The 17,566-nt window shown below is 42.5% G+C and overlaps 1 protein-coding gene across 1 annotated transcript; it reads right to left on the bottom strand.

Moving 5' to 3' along the window:
- Positions 1 to 6,239: 6,239 nt before the first annotated feature.
- LOC140991936 (NLR family CARD domain-containing protein 3-like) lies at positions 6,240 to 14,287 on the bottom strand. Its single transcript, XM_073462109.1, has 8 exons — positions 14,253 to 14,287; positions 14,082 to 14,195; positions 13,646 to 13,777; positions 9,019 to 9,097; positions 8,636 to 8,864; positions 6,678 to 8,469; positions 6,417 to 6,590; positions 6,240 to 6,297 (listed from the first exon to the last, which is right to left on the bottom strand). Exons 1-8 carry the CDS (start codon positions 14,285 to 14,287, stop codon positions 6,240 to 6,242), a joined length of 2,613 nt encoding a protein of 870 aa, XP_073318210.1.
- Between the last annotated feature and the right edge of the window lie 3,279 nt (positions 14,288 to 17,566).

Below are 17,566 nucleotides of genomic sequence, written 5' to 3'. Positions count from 1 at the left end.
TACGCACAAAAACGTGGCGTACGTCATTTTCCACGCCAACGGTCAGATGTATCAAAAGTGAAATGACCGTGGAAATGTGCGGTGCCCCACGCCAGCTTCATGGCTGGCGTACGCACGTTTCTACAGCTATTGTTCCTTTGGCGACACGTTGAGGTGATGCTGGGAAACTGTTAATTATGTGAAAACAATTAGTCCTCAGAGTAATGTGCACATCAGAGACACATTAATGGACAATTAACACACACGTGTTTGCAATCATATGGATGGATATAAAAGCATGCGCAAAGTGATGAAAAAATGGCATTAACAATGGCAGCCTTGGCTTTGTTAGAAGACATCGCAAATGGTAATGTCAGACGTGAGAGGGTGTTTAGAGAACGGGAAGATCTGTTGGCGAATGACGACAACTGGCTCATGAGTCGTTTTAGGTTGCCGAGGCCAGTGTTACTGGAGCTGAATTGGGATCGTAAGAATGTCATCCAGGTACATCAAATTCCCATATAATGCTGTTGAACAGGCCAACATTAAAGCGCAATTTGCAGCAAGAGCCGGTGTCGGTAATGTAATCGGAGCTATTGACTGCACACATGTTGCTATAAAAGCGCCATCACAGGATGAATTTGTTTTTGTCAACAGGAAACATTTTCATTCAATTAATGTTCAAATAATATGTGATGCGCAAATGCAGCTCACCAACATCGTGGCAAGGTGGCCTGGTTCAACGCATGACTCGTTCATTCTTACCGATAGCATGGTTGGTAACAGGCTGGGCACGGTGCGCGATGGGTGAGTAAATAATGTATCCGTTTAATTGCGCCCCGAATGTAAACCAGCACAATGCCCATTTGGGCACGTGCATTCAAATATATGCATTTGTTTTTCCCTGGTGAAAATAGAGCGGCAGAGCTGTCTAACAAGCCCTTTATTGTCTCCTTGTGTTCAGTATTTGTGTCAATAAACGCGTGCGTAAAGTTGGAAATGTCACACGGCGCACTTCTGCAGTCATTAATATAAGTGCGATCAGTCTTGTCAATCCTTGTAATGAAGTTGTTTTGTCCTTCTGTTTGTTTCCCACTAAAGGTAGCATATATATATATATAGATATATATATATATATATATATATATATATATATATATATATATATTTATTTTTTTATTTTTTTTTTTTCCAGTGAGTGTGCGCTGCTCCGACCCCACAGCGTTCACTGCCTCACACACAAGCTCCCACTCACATTTCTTTTTTTTTGGTGTTTATCCCTGACGAGAGGCTACCAAATAATACAGATATTCGTGTCTCGACTTCATTTAATAACGTTTCGAACTCAGACTCGGTGAAGTTGCGCTTCTTCCCTTTACTCATGGTGTAAATCTGATGGTGCAGAGAGGGGAATCCCCTATTTAAATTAATTTGCATATTTAAATGGGAGCGTGGACAGGGAGGAGTTTAGCACTTTTACATGTGCGCTCAATTCCACGTTGATTGGGATGTACAAAGGAAAAGTGCTTGAAAAGACACTTTTGATACATCTGATTTTTTTTGTGCGTACGACAGTTTCTGGATTCTAACGTACGCCATGTTTCAGTAGGAAATCCACGCAAGTCTTAGTACATGAGGCCCCAGGACTGACAGTCTTCACCAGATTATCACGTCTGTTCCCAGGAGAACCGTTCATGCATTGCCTCTTCTTTGGATGCCTCTACTCTGACTGCCAAGCCATGTGAGTCTGTCCAAGCCCCTTTGTACTGCTGCCTGTGTTTTCCCCTGCCTGCCCGAACTCTGCCTGTTTTTTGACTCCTGCCTGCATTTTTTGTCAGAGTTTTTTGTGAGACTTTCTAAGTTTGATCTTTTTGTAGCCTGTGCCTGGCTTGAAAGAAAAAGGAAACCTATGTTTGATGATCTGCCTTTGTTTGAAGAACAGTAAAATAAAATTGCCTAACCACCATTCTGCTCCTGAGTCTGCTTCTGGGCCCACAAACTTTTCCGGCCTCACCGGCCCTGACAGGTTGATGCCATTAAAAGCACAACAAATGACAGAAGATGTCTCTTAGTTTGAAATCTGCTGTGGTAAACATGATGTGTCCAGATGTGACAGAGGAACATCTGACTATGAAGCCAGGAATCTGTCTTTCTGTCTGTCTGTCTGTGGTCCACACGTCTCCAGAACCGTTCATCCAGTCTACTTTATACTTGGCAGGTTTGTTGCTGAGGACTCACAGAAGTGACAGATTAATGGGTTATGAAAATAGTTGTTAGTTGCAGCCCTATAATTAGTGCCAACAAACACTACTCTGTGTTGTGTTGGTAGGAGTGAGTCTCTCCGGTATGTGACAGAGCTACGAGCACGTTGCTGCAGTCACAGTAAAGTGCACGCTGTTATTACTGTAGTCGGCCATAAAGTGTGTGGATGGACTCAGTTAGTAACTGAAACCATGTGTGTTGTTTGCTGCCACAGAAGAGAAATTAAAAGTCCATTCATGCAACGTTGTCACGCCATCTTCCTGCAATTAACACTTCTTATAAATCCTTCACAATAAAGGTCCTGCATTATGTACTGTAGTTATTTGGAAGCTTTTATTTTGAAGCAGCAAAATCAGGAAACATTGGATTTCCACCAGCAGAACCTGAACACGACTCCAGAACAGCTGAAAGTGAAGCTGAGTCAGCAGCTACGAGCCAGGCTGAAGTACATTACAACAGCATTAAACCAGAGGTCCACCAGCTACTGTAGAGAGCTGCAGCTCTGCACAGGTCACATATCATGTTAATCAATGGAGCAGATGATTGATCACTGAATGTTTTCTTTTCTTTTGTCTTTTGATTTTGCTGACGGTGCAAAACACTGAAGCTTTCCTGCCCCTGCAGGCTGTTATAATGAGAACTACCCAAAACAGCCCAAACTCAGCTGGAGCAGCAGTTTCCTCATGACAGGAGCCAAGACGGCACCACTGACCCATCTTAAATTAACCTATGCACTGCTGCTGTTATGGTGATGTGACGGGAATGTTCCACCTTGTGTCATCTAACGTTGTTATTGGACTGTTTCATATCTTCTGTTCACTTTAAACTGATGCCACAGACAGTTGTTACAGTCTGTAAATGGTTTCACACTGAGGCACAGATACACTTGTCAGTGATGATCTAGAATGCAGTTACTCCAGTGTTGATAAAGATCCATGTCAGAACCATTTTAAGTTCAAAGTCAAGCACTTTGGCAGAAACACTGATTCTCCAGTTCAGAGAAAGAGTTTCTATGACATTCAGTGATTAAATTCATTTATGTGTCACAGAAATCTTTTGAATTTGAGGTTCAGTATTTTCTGATCAGACATCTGACACAGAGGGTCTATTGTTATTATTAATGTCATAACACAGCAGTGACGTGGTGGAAATTAGATTTAATGTTAATGTTTGATAACCCTCTGCAATCAGTGTGGAGTGTGAAGTAGTTTGGATGACGGTTCATCAAGCAGCAAAACCAGAGGCCAACAAATCAAACAGGCACATTTTGAACAGGCACTAAACTAGTCTGAAAAAAGAGGTGTAACTTTAGTGTTTGTGCCAAGACTCTCCTGGTCTTCTTCTCATCTTCCTCTCTACACTTGTAACTCTTGGCTTCGTGCCATGCTGCCTTTTCTCCTGAACTGAACTGAGCAACTGGAGGTGGAGTAAACGAAGCAGACCTCCCGACACTGAACCATCTACAGTCGAGATACAGAGTCTCACACTGACTGTCTGTGGCTGCAGCAGGACTCTTCATACCTGAGAGTGTCCAGTCTCCAGCCTGGATCCTCCAGTCGAGCAGACAGCAGCTTCACTCCTGAGTCTCCTGGATGATTGTAGCTCAAGTCCAGCTCTCTCAGATGGGAGGGGTTGGAGTCCAGAGCTGAGGCCAGAGAAGTACAGCCTTCCTCTGTGATCAGACAGCCTGACAGCCTGCAGACACACAAAACAACACACATCACAGATCAGCTGAGGGTCCTGATGATTCAGTGAACATCTGTGTTTAAGGGTTTAATGTTTATTATATTCATCATCTTAGTTTTCACTAATTTACTAATCAGCACTGAACACAGAGTATAACTGAAGCTGATGGAAATGCCATTAGTTTTGCAAATATTTGGTCATGAACCAACATATTGTACAGATTAAAATGATGACCTGATGATGGAGGATCAACAAAGTAATTACAGTTCATCCTGAGGGGAGCATGAATGTTTGAACCAAACCTCATGACAATCCATCCAATGGTTGTTGAGATATGTAAGTCGGGACTAAAGTAGAATAAACTGACAGACCCACATTTTATATACATGAATATATACATATATATATTAAAAGGCATTTTTCTTCTCGCCACTGTGTCAAGTGATTGTTCATAGGAGAAATGTTGGGTCTCTTAAATAAATTGAATTATATTAAGAGTATGATGAAGACCTGCTCCAATTGTAAAGTTACATGAAATAATGAAATAAAATAATGAATCCTGACCTAAGAGTTTCAGTTTGACTGCAACCGTGTAGAAGCACTTTGGATTTTATGAGAGAGCAAACAAGACGACTGACAAGACCTAGGTGATTTGCAAGATTTGCAAAGCAAAAACTAAGTACCTCAGCAACACCACAAACATGAGGCAGCCCCTTGTACGCTTTCATCCCGAAACGTAGAAGGCTTCTCCGGTCGTGCCCGCCACACAGAGGACCATCCAGGAGACTGTCTCCAAACTTCCCAAGAACTCGGAGAAGGCGAAGAGCATTACAAAAGCAATAGCTACTTTCATTGTGACGGATTTACGCCCGTATTCAATAGTAAACAACAGGGGGTTTCGGTTAGTGGTGCGCACCATGGAGCTGTGCTACAAACTCCCTCACCGAAAATACCTTGCAGAGAAAGAAATCCCCCACCTCTACGATGAAACCAAAGCAAACGTCCTGGAGTCCATGAAGAAGGCGAGCAGGGTAGCGCTTACATGTGATGCGTGGACCTCGGTTGCCACCAAATCCTTCGTTACTATAACAGCGCATTTTGTGCTCGAGTCAGACAAGAGCGAATGGAAGTTGGTGAGTCACGTTCTTCAAACCCGAGAGATGAGTGAGAGTCACACCGGGGCAAATGTTGCCGAGTGAGTGCCACTCTGCTCTACTGTGTTTGTGTTGTGTTCACCTCACTGTACTGAAGCTCCAGACTGAATAAGTTCAGTTGAATTATGCACTTTTGTTCAGAAGAATGCAATTTGTTCCCTTGAAATATGGCAGTTTTTTTGTTAAGTTATCCTATTCATATTCCAGACTGAATAAGTTTCCATTTTCCATTAAATAAATTTGATGGAAGTACATATCTTGCTTACTTGAATTAATGAAGTCATTAAATCCAGGGCTTGACTGTTTTCAGTGTTTTCCGCCAATAGAGGGGGCCCCCCTGCAAGTGGAGCTTTCCCTGGTCAAAGTTAAGTAGGTCAAAGTGCAAATGTTTGCATTGTCATAAAATAAAATATTTAGTGTCTTTGAAAAATACAAGTCAAATGTTCAAAAAACCTTGTTATTTACTTAATGAGTGTAGTTTTAGAGGAACTGAGTTAATTGATGGGCTATTTATTTACAGGGTAGCCACAGATGAAGACAAAATCAATCTTGTATGGAAAAAAGCATAAAAAATCACAATAATCGAATTGAATCATGAGGTACTGTGTGTACGGTGTTGGATGACACGCAGCAAAGGACCAGAGGTCGAACTTGAAACCTGGGCCGCTGCAGTGAGGACAAAGCCTCTGTACATGAGACACATGCTCTACCAACTGAGCCACAGGAGCATCCCAGGGGGTCCCACTTTTAAAAATGATAACATTGCAACCCAATTCACAATAGACCTAATCAACTTGAAAAGAGCAGAGCTGTGCATAAATTAACACTCCAAACTATTTATCCACGTCCACTTATATTGTCTTCAATACACCAGCTTTTTCAAAGAGATACTTTATTAAATAACTACTGTTTTCACTAAAAACATATATGTGACAAATACATCATAAATGAGATCAAATAAATGCAGTTTTCTAAGAGAGACAGAGTGGTCAGGTCAATCAGTGTCTCCTGAAGCTGTGAGTTTTGTGTATGTCACATAAACTATGCTGGAATGTGGTTCAATGCTTCTTAGTGTCTAAATATTTTGGCACATGATCACTGTAAGTCCTACAAGCAAGTGGGTGTTTTAGCTGTGAATCAGTGAAATGATGAACTCAGTCAGGATGTGAGTCTCAGTGTGACGCTGTCCATTGCACTGAGATGGAGCAGAGATGGACTGATAGACGGACAGATGGAACATGTCACTTCATAGGGTTTCTTGGCCTGCTGCTTTTTGTGGTTGTGGTTTATAGAAATACATAAATGATTTCACAACAAACAGTAACATGATCTGACCTCAAACTTTCCAGATTGCAGTGTGGACTCTCCAGTCCAACAGACAGCTGCTTCACTCCTGAATCCTGCAGGTTGTTGTTACTCAGGTCCAGCTCTCTCAGACTAGATGACTGGGAGCTGAGAACTGAGGACAGAGCTTCACAGCTTCTCTCTGAGAGGTCACAGCCACTCAGTCTGGATAAAGAATAATGAGCAGAAAAAGAAAATTATTTCTATTTGGGTCAATAACAGCACATTTCCTGCATTCTGAAAAAAACTTACAGAGCTTTGTTGGAGGCTTTGACCACTGGCAGCAGCCTCAGAAGAGCCTCCTCTGAAGCAGAGTATTTCTTCAGGTCAAACACGTCCAGATCTTCTTCTGATGACAGTAAGATGAAGACCAGAGCTGACCACTGAGCAGGAGACAGTTTATCTGTGGAGAGACTTCCTGATGTCAGGTACTGTTGGATCTCCTCCACAAGAGAACGATCGTTCAGTTCATTCAGACAGTGGAACAGATTGATGCTTCTCTCTGGAGACAGATTCTCACTGATCTTCTTCTTCATGTACTCGACTGTTTTCTGATTTGTCTGTGAGCTACTTCCTGTCTGTGTCTGCAGACCTCGGAGGAGATTCTGATTGGTCTGCAGTGAAAGACCCAGGAGGAAGCGGAGGAACAAATCCAGGTGTCCATTTGGACTCTTTAAGGCCTCGTCCACAGCACTCTGGTAGAAACGTGTTGATTTGCCTCTGACCAATTTCGACCACGATGCTGATTGCTCTTCTTTTGCCAGCAGATTGACTCCAGAGTTGATGAACGTCAGATGGACATGAAGAGCAGCCAGAAACTCCTGAACACTCAGATGGACGAAGCAGAACACCTTGTCCTGGTACAGTCCACTCTCCTCTTTAAAGATCTGTGTGAACACTCCTGAGTACTTTGAAGCTGCTGTGATATCGATGCCACACTCTGTCAGGTCTAAATCATAGAAGATCAGGTTGCCACTCTGCAGCTGCTCAAAAGCCAGTTTTCCCAGAGACTCAATCATCTTCCTGCTCTTTTTATTCCAGTGTGGATCTGTCTCAGCTCCTCCATCATACTTGACGTTCTTCACTTTGGCCTGAACCACCAGGAAGTGGATGTACATCTCAGTCAGGGTCTTGGGCAGCTCTCCTCCCTCTCTGGTCTTCAACACATCCTCCAGAACTGTAGCAGTGATCCAGCAGAAGACTGGGATGTGGCACATGATGTGGAGGCTTCGTGATGTCTTGATGTGGGAGATGATTCTGCTGGCCTGCTCCTGATTTCTGAACCTCTTCTTGAAGTACTCCTCCTTCTGTGGGTCAGTGAACCCTCTGACCTCTGTCACCATGTCAACACACCAAGGAGGGATCTGATTGGCTGCTGCAGGTCGTGTGGTTATCCAGAGGCGAGCAGAGGGAAGCAGTTTCCCCCTGATGAGGTTTGTCAGCAGCACATCCACTGAGGTGGATTTTGTGGCATCAGTCAGGATCTCAGTGTTGTGGAAGTCCAGAGGAAGTCGACACTCATCCAGACCGTCAAAGATGAACACAACCTGGAACTCTTCAAACCTGCTGATTTCTTTGGTTTCAGTGAAGAAGTGATGAACAAGCTCCACCAAGCTGAACTTTTTCTCTTTCAGCACATTCAGCTGTCTGAAAGTGAATGGAAATGTGAACTGTATGTCCTGGTTGGCTTTGTCTTCAGCCCAGTCCAGAGTGACCTTCTGTGTTAAGACTGTTTTCCCGATGCCAGCCACTCCCTTTGTCATCACTGTTCTGATTGGTTCGTCTCTTCCAGGTGAGGCTTTAAAGATGTCTTCTTGTCTGACTGTTGTTTCTGGTCTGTCTGGTTTCCTGGATGCTGCTTCAATCTGTCTGACCTCATGTTCATCATTGACCTCTGCAGTCCCTCCCTCTGTGATGTAGAGCTCTGTGTAGATCTGATTCAGAAGGGTTGGGTTTCCTGCTTTAGCGATCCCCTCAAACACACACTGGAACTTCTTCTTCAGGTCAGATTTGAGTTTACGCTGACAAACTCCAGAACGACTTCCTGAATAAACACACAACAAACAAGTTCATTAAGTTACTTATGAAGAAAATATGACAATTTCCTTCCCCTACAGTTGCACATATAAACAAGTTTTCCTCCTTCTGTTGAGACATTACAAATTGACTCATTGATCCATCATGTTAAATCTTTAGAGAAATCCTCTTACTGCTCTGCAGACAGTCAGCCAGCTCCTCCTGCTTCATTCTCCTCAGGAAGTGAAGTGTGATCTTCAGAAATGCCTCTCTGCTGCTCCTCCTCTGCTCTTCATCCTCACCATCCAACACCTCCTCATCCTCCCTCTGACTCTCAAGGCATTCTGGGTAATCTGAAGTCAGAACCTTCTGGACCTTCTTCAGCTCGTTCTTCACAAAAGTCACAATGTTCTCCTCCAGCAGCTGGAACAGAATATTATGTGAATGAGAACATTTAACATCATGGAGCCAAACATCAGATCCATGTTTGACAGATTCACCACTGGTCTGTAAAGTGCAGCATGGAGATTATTGTGAACAGACTGGATGTAAAAGTAGTTGTTGTTCATGTACAGACCATAAATATGGAGTCCAGGTGTGTTTGATGCTGCTGGGCAGACGGACCTCTGGGAACCTCTGAGCTCTCCTGGTCGACTCTGTGGAGGAATCATGAAGAATCAGCCACATTATGTCTGTCCACTCAGAGACAAACACAAGCTGAAGGTCCTTTGAGTTAAAGTACTGATGACATCATTGAATCAGATGGTTTCCCCTGACATCAAAGTGTTGATGGTGCTGCTGATCCCACTGTGAATCAACAGTCAGTCAGTTTACTGGGTTGGTTCAGCAGCTTGTCTGGTTTAGTCCCTCCAGCTCTTGACCCCTAAAATACTGTGGACAGCAACACACAGCTAACACAAGCTAGTTGGATGCTAACTGTCCAGTGCAAATTGGTGAAGAGTCTCAATAAACTTGTATTCAGTTGAGATTCCAACATTGGAGAATGAAAAAATGATTAATTGTTTATGAATCTGATACCAAAAACAGGACATGAAAATAAAAAAGGGCCTCAGGCCAAACTTGAGTTTGATATTTAATTTGTCTGATTTGTGTGACCCGAAAGTTATTTATTGACTTTTTCGTGTGTTGCTTTCGGGTGATTATCGACACAACGGCCACACTGGAACCTACAGAAGCGTAGGTTGCATTCACTTGAGAAAACAAATCGATAGAAACCCCAACACCCTGTGAGGAGAAACTAGAAGACAGAAACTGCCAACTGGGGATTTTTGGGTGAAAGGCACCGGGGGTGGGCATTGAGCGACCAGGAGGCAGAGCCAAAGGGCAATTGTTCACTGTGTTCACCGTCGTACTGCTGTGATGAACTCATGAGACACAGGTGTACACTAGGGATGGTAAGATTCACCGATTCGTATCGGTACATCGGTATGAACATTTAAGATGTGGTTGCATCGATGACAAAAGTGTGCATCGGTTAAAAATCCGGATGGACTCGAGATGAATCGTGTATAAAATCTCTGCATCGATAAAAAACGACTTATATCTATACTTAAAATAAACTAATTCAGAAGTAGGACCAAGTGCTTGTTTGCGTTCTCATCCCCACGGCCGTCATCGGCCAATTCAGCCAGAGTCACGTCTTGCGCGAGTTGGAGGCGGGCACCAAACAGCAGGCTTGAAATCAGAGGCGGTCAGAGAGAAAGTAAGCACGGATGAAGAAGAGATACACTCGCCGTCACTTACAAGTCTGGTGTTTGGGGACACTTCAGCTTTTATAAAAGAGATGGTCAGCTTGAGAAAACTAATGCCATCTGTAAAATGTGCCGTGCCGCGATTAAACACACAGGGAGCACAACCAATCTAAGCTCCCACCTGAAGCGGCGACATGACAGAGAGGTCCCCTTCGGCTCCAGCGGTCAGCACCAGCGGAGCAGCTGCTGCTAACACAATGACTGGTGAGCAAAGTAGCCTTATCCCAACTTTTTTTCACACCCCACTGGCTAGCAATTCGGTTCGTTCGACCAAAATAACAGACGCCATCTCATTCTTTATTTGCAAAGACATCCAGCCCTACAGTGTAACTGAGAACGAGGGGTTCCTATACCTACTCGAAGTCTTGGAGCCGAGGTATCACATACCCAACAGGAAAGTGTTCACAGACAGGAAAGTTCCGGTCATGTACGACAAAGTAAGACGAGAAGTGGCCGAGTCTCTGAGCAAAGCACAGAGAGTTGCGATTACAGCTGATGGTTGGACATCTCGCGCCACTGACTCCTACATCACTGTAACAGTACACTACATGAGTGGGACTTGCAAAGTCACGTTTTACAAACGAGAGTTTTCAACCAGTCTCACACAGGAATTAATCTAGCAGCTTTACTGCAGGATGTTTGTGGAACATCACATATAAGAAAAGAGGTAAGAGTGTCTGAGCTTTTAGTGAAAGTGAGGAAGGTGGTTACTTTTTTTCACAAAAGCCCACAAGCAACTGAAATTTTGCGTGAGATACAAGCCCAGATACACCTGCCCAACCACAAGCTGATCCATGATGTTTGCACAAGATGGAAAAGCTCTTGGACATGTTGGAGCGTTTCTGGGAACAACAACCTGCCTTGTTGAACGCCTTGCTGTCTAGGAGGATAAAGAGGGGAGAAGGCCTGGCTGCAGCCAGCTGGACTGAGGAGGACATGACACTGATCCAAGAACTAATCAAACGTCTGTCCCCTCTTAAAGTGGCCACCACACTCCTCAGTGAGGAAAAAACCCAACCATCTCAATGAATGCACCTCAAAGACCTCCTCCACAGTGCGGCGGCCCTCCACCCCCGCTTTAAAGACCTGACGTTCTTCGATGATGGTGACACCAGACACCTCATCTTCGTGAAAATAACAACAGAGGTGGTGAAGATGAATGAAAAGGTGATATACTGATGATAACAATTTGAAATTTATAGAATGTAGGTCAGCTCCCAATCTGTCTCTGTCTCTTTCCTATTTGTTACTTGAATTTCCATGTCATATTTAAAATGTGTCTTAATTCTTAATTTTTAGTTTAATGAAATCTAATTAGTCTCTGGTTCTGCGGATTATCAGACAGGGGACAGTGGCGTACTGGATGAGGGAGAGGCAGCTGAAGGAGGAGGTGACAGGCATCCCGACATAGAGGAAGAGAGAGTTTGTTTTGATAGGAACTGTGCCAGAAGTTATAAAATGTCGATTTAAAGATACATGTGTCATCATTGTTAAGCACTGTGTGTGAGTGTTGTGTTGACAGCTCTTATTTTTCAACACAACTGATAATCCCCTCATCTCATTTCTTCCACTTAATAGATGATGCCTCTCCCAAAAAGAAGTCTGCCTTGGGCCAGCTGTTTGGGGATTTCCTCACCACGAGAGCACCAGTGAAAACCATAAAGGAGAAAGCTAAGGATGAAATGTTAAAATACAGAGAGAGGGATTCTTTAGATCTAGATGGTGATGTGTTGCAATGGTGGAAAAAGCAGGTTAATCTACCACTGCTTTCAGCCTTGGCTAGGATCATCTGAGCGTGTCTTTAGCACAGCGGGTGATATTGTTACTGCCCAACACAGTCTCCTTCACCCTGATCATGTTGATCAATTGATATTCCTAAAAAAAAACCTTAAAAAGAAACATCTGCGTTAAATGTTTGAATTAAGTAGCCTACACTGCGAGATGGGGACTGTTACTGCCAATATGCCCTTAGTTCATCATTTTCCATCCTTTTGCTTTTGGAGGAAGTTGTAATGTGAACCTGTGTGAAAATGTTTTGTTATTTATCATAATTGCTCATAGGAAGAGCAGCACTGTTTCTGTTTAGGGCTGAGTTGTCCCTCCTGTAGTGTGAAGCAAACTGTAGAAATGGAGAGTAATCTGTTTAACTGTACAGCTTTTGCATTCAGTCAGCAGTTTGTAACGGCCAAAAGGCACCACTACTTTGAGTTTAGGGAATTGTCCCATTGTCCCTGTTAAAAGTGTGAAGCACACTGTAGAAATGGAGAACGAGCATGAACTATCTGTACCGCTTTGTATTTCATTGTACAATATTCTTCTGCATCGCATCGCATCATATCCCATCGTATCGTATCGCACTGTATCGCATTGTGTTAAATCAAATCGTACTGTATCGCAGTAGGTGGGAGAATCATATCGTATCTTATCAGTGGTTGTTTTATATGAATCTTTAATGTATCGTATCGCCTCAGTGTTGAAGATGCACATCCCTGGTGTGCACAGAAAAAGAGCTGGAAAACAAACAAAGGGAGGAAGTGGGAAGTGAAACACGTGAGGATAGAACTACAAAATAAAACAGGAAATCAACAAACAAAAACTCAAACCATGACATCCAGTGAAACAGTTTGAAATGGGAGCAAAAACATTCTGTCCTTTAAAATAATGGTGTTTGTTTTTGTTGAATAACTGCATTTATATTGTGAGTTAAACATGAACCATCCATGTGACATGTCTTGATAAACTTGATGCCCTCAGACTCCTGGCTGGCTTCTTCTCCCCACTGGCTGGCTGCTCCACGTCCTCGTCAAAGAGCTACTTGTTTGTTGTTAGTTCATATTTTTGCTGATAACAAGCTTCACTTTTTGTTTGATTATTCTACATGTTAAGTTTATTTAGAGTTTGACAGCATTTATTTTGCTACTTATCTGTTTAGTTTAATTATTTCCTTCTTTATCAGGTTCAGTTTTGTCTACTTAGTGTTTTGTTTTGTTTTGTTTTGGGTAACACTGTGGGCACCCTGGGTTTTATAGGTAGCAGGGTAGGTGCAGGACCATGATGCACCTGGGCGGGCCTGTAGTTTCTTACCAGAGCAGGAGAGGCTGCAGGATTTGCAACAGGAAGAGGAACTTTGTTTGGACATTGAACTTGTGTTGCCTGCGTACAATACGAGCCCACGGTGCAGCAGCAGCTCTTTGTTAGCAGCTAGCATCTGTTAGCCTGAGTAAAATCACTGTGTTACACTCAACCAGTCATCAGACAAATGTTGAACTGGACTCAAGAGGTGAAGACTGGTTCTACTGGGCAGCTTCACATGCGACAATATAAATGTACGTAAAGAAGAACGATGCTGAAAAAAACAAGTTTAAACAAATTTCTCTGAATAAACAACATAAAACATGAATCAGTCATATTTACATGTCATTAACAGCTCACCTCTTTACAGCAGGAGGTTGTTGTCCTTTAAACTCAATGAGACGACCTATTGACTCGTCACTCTTGAAGGACACACAGCTGGGCTCAGGTCCAGGTCCAGGTCCATGTTCAGGTCCAGTAGAGGCTGGTCTCCTGTTGGACAGAGAAGACGACCACCAGAGAAGTTAATTCACTTTCTAGTCTTCAGACACAGAAGCTTGTGTCCATAAAATAGTGGAAAACATGAGGAATAAACCTCAGAGAATATTGGACCAAACTAATTCAATAAAGTGAAATGAAGAGTTGAAGACTGGTTCTGTTGGGCCGCTTTCTAAAGTGACAATAGAAATTTAAGTGAAGAAGAACGAAGCTGAAAATAAACATCAGGTTTCAAAAAACATCTTTCTCCACAGTTAAAGCACGAATCAGTCACATATTAATGTTATTAACAGCTCACCTCTTTACAGCAGGAGGTCGTTGTCCTTTAAACTCAATGAGACGACCTATTGACTCGTCACTCTTGAAGGACACACAACTGGGCTCAGGTCCAGGTCCAGTAGAGGCTGGTCTCCTGTTGGACAGAGAAGACGACCACCAAAGATGTTAATTCACTTTTTAGTCTTCAGACACAGAAGCTTGTGTCCATAAAATAGTGGAAAACATGAGGAATAAACCTCAGAGAATATTGGACCAAACTAATTCAATAAAGTGAAATGAAGAGTTGAAGACTGGTTCTGTTGGGCCGCTTTCTAAAGTGACAATAGAAATTTAAGTGAAGAAGAACGAAGCTGAAAATAAACATCAGGTTTCAAAAAACATCTTTCTCCACAGTTAAAGCACGAATCAGTCACATATTAATGTTATTAACAGCTCACCTCTTTACAGCAGGAGGTTGTTGTCCTTCAAAAAAATTAATGAAATGACCTATTGACCGGTCACTCTGGAAGGAAACACAGCTGGGTTCAGGTCCAGGTTCAGGTCCAGGTTCAGGTCCAGGTCCAGTGGTTTTAGAGGGAGGGCCTCCCTCCTCTCTGTCCTCACACTGATTCATGCTGCTCAGCTCACACACACTTTCATCTGGAGAGGAAACACAAATCATTCATCTGCACATCAACTGAAATCAGCCTTTCCATCAAGTCTCCTGTCAGAACATCAGCTGCTCCTCCACTGATTGGCTGCTTCATATCAGCGTCACATGAACGCTGCACTTCTACTGTCAGTCCACTAGATGGTGTCATGCAGCTGCAGTGAAGAGCAGCCCAGCACACACACATTACATTCACTGACACACAGCGACTGAATTTGTCATTAATATCTGAGTAACTTTTCACTGAACATTTCAGTTTGACATGAATGAGCCGCTCACCAACACTGTCAGCAGCAGCAGAGCTGTAGCAGTGGCTGAGACACACAGCTCATGAAGCTGATGCAGATTCTCAGAGAAACATCCTGAATACAGCAAGAAACAAACCCTGAAGTGACCAAAGACAAACTCATTGTTAAGCTGTCAAAAGAAGTCAACTTACAGTTTCTCCAAACAGTCCAAAGACTTGAAGAAGACTCTCACTCGACGCCTCGACAGAAAAAGGTGAGCTGTTTTCTGGAATGAGTCAGAGCTGCACCTGTGATGGAAGCAGGCCAGGTAGGACAGGGAGTAGTCATGTGATTTTAAAAATGACACGACGCTCTGCTTTGCTCTGAGTCCATCACAAATAGATCACAAATCATGAGTGCAGTCAGATAATAACAAACATTATGTCCCATGTCTATAGACACAATAATACTCATACAAACTGACTAGTGTCTGATTTCAGTACATCAACAATCCAACAACATGAAGATTTATCTTCACTCCAAACTTCATCATGAACTGAAGCTCAAACAGGAACAAACCCTGAAGTGACCAAAGACAAACTCATTGTTAAACTATCAAACAAAGTCAACTTACAGTCAGAAGACTCTCACTCGACGCCAACAGTGCAGGTGAGCTGTTTCCTGGAACGAGTCAGAGCTCCACCTGTGATGGAAGCAGGCCAAGCCAGGGAGGAAGTAGATTTTCAAAATAAGATTTCATTTTACAGAATTTTTTAAAAAAGTTTTAATTGTATGTGGTATTGATGGTTTATCAGTGTTCAGCTCTTGTTGAGTAGTTTGTGAATGAGTCCAGAGAAAAAACACATCGGACTGACAGACTGGAAGTGAGTCTGCTGCTCTGAACACCAGTTTAACCAGTGAGACACAACTGGAGTCACTATGAACTGAAAAGTACTGGGAAGTAAAAGAAATCCTGTTATTCAATCTCCATTTTATAATTAAACTTTATATTTCCTGCTGTAGTCAGACACAAACATGTTAATTACCACGTTATACATGATTCCTGCTCGTCATGACAACATTCACTCAGCAAGTCCTGTTTCAGTGCGTCTGCAGCCAGCTCAGAGTTCACCTCTGTCAGCAGCGTGAGGTTAGCCAGCTGACCCTCTGTGTGCTCTTTTTAATGTCTATATTTATAATACTATTCATATTTATTACCCACAGCAGAACAGTGGCACTTTTTAGGGGCGTTGTGGAGAACAGGTGTTGATGTCAGTGAGCTGCTGTGATGACTCGGTGGAGGCAGATCTGAGAGGCAGAGCAACACTGTCAATAATCAAAGAGCTCATTAATCAGTAGAAATCACCTGTTGGAGCTCCACACCTTCTGATGTCTTTGTTTTTGTGGGACATTTGAGAGCTTTTCTGCAGAAATCAACATTTTCAAGTAAGTTAAACGTGTTAAAAATCATCTTTAATCAGAGAGTAATCTTATTTTTATGTGTTTTCAGTGCTCATGTTGCTTTATTTGTAATAATAAAAAATAATAATTAGTTTATTAAATAATGGCTGAATTAATTTTCAAAACATTAAAAACTAATCATTTTATTCTGTTCTTATATAATTTGGGAATCTACGGAAGCCCGTAACGATCATGGTCGAACTGCTTCCACCGTTTTCCCAGCGAGCTTCCGTAGATTGATCGATTCATCTCCCAATTAATCTAAAGAATAAGTTCATGACACTTACAGGTTTAGTTCATCGAGATAATCTTTGTGTCTTTGATGTTTGAAGTGTAAATTAAATGTGTAGCAGTAAAAAGCTAATGCTAGGCTACAAACAGACGACATCACGCTCACATGACTTAAACGTCTCCACCACTGAGCGTCTTACTGCACAATTACTATCCAGGTTTTCTATAAACTGATCAATGTACGAGTTGTAAAGTCAGAGTCAGAACAGTGTGTAACTAAAGTGGCCTGTAAAGACGGACTAGTGAGCAGATGAGTCTCCGTGTTCGCTGTGAGGACGTTTAATGTCCCCGACAACCTCTGTAGTCTCATTTAGACACTTGTTAGCAACCGCTAACCGTTTTTAACACATGAAGAGCTTTATGATTAAACTGTGGACATTTAATGATGAGTTTATGTTGGAGAACAAAACATGTAAATATCTTCAGACTTTGGTAACTACACACTTTATTCACACATTTAACTGAAAACACCTTTAAAAGACACATTGAGTTTGAGACGAGGGGACAGGAAGTGCTAACATGCTAAGGTAACGACATCAATTAAATCAGCGCTGTTTTCTTTACGTCTCATTTTACTTCCATTTAAAACATTTTTATTGCAGAGTCGATTTTCTATTTGTTTCTCATCACAACTCTGTTTGTACCCTGGTTAGGTTTAGAAAACATCGTGGTTTGACTTAAAATATATGTTTTGGTCGACACAATCACAGATGGAGATGCTCCTTCTTCTTCTTCCTCTTCTTCTCCTTCTTTGGTTGACCTGTTTTAGTCGCCCCGATCATGGATGGAGATGGTCTGACTTCCCGTAACAAATGGCCGGTTTTCACAGAGGCACTGTGCAGAGAGCTGAGGTTCAACACCGACTGTTTTAGTGAG

Source organism: Pagrus major, chromosome 24 (genome assembly GCF_040436345.1).
Source record: "Pagrus major chromosome 24, Pma_NU_1.0".
Lineage (NCBI taxonomy): Eukaryota > Metazoa > Chordata > Actinopteri > Spariformes > Sparidae > Pagrus > Pagrus major.
The sequence above is the reverse complement of the archived record's forward strand: the minus strand, read 5'-3'. Positions and strand labels throughout refer to the sequence as shown.

Bases quoted from the DNA above. Each gene is read 5' to 3' on its own strand.
- LOC140991936 (XM_073462109.1), bottom strand. From the start codon at position 14,287: ATGTTTTCCACTATTTTATGGACACAAGCTTCTGT. The intron at 9,098-13,645 runs GTGAGCTGTTAA...ATTCCTCCACAG, and splicing joins CAACCTCCTGCTGTAAAGAG to AGTCGACCAGGAGAGCTCAG. The intron at 8,470-8,635 runs GTAAGAGGATTT...GTGTTTATTCAG, and splicing joins GGCTGACTGTCTGCAGAGCA to GAAGTCGTTCTGGAGTTTGT.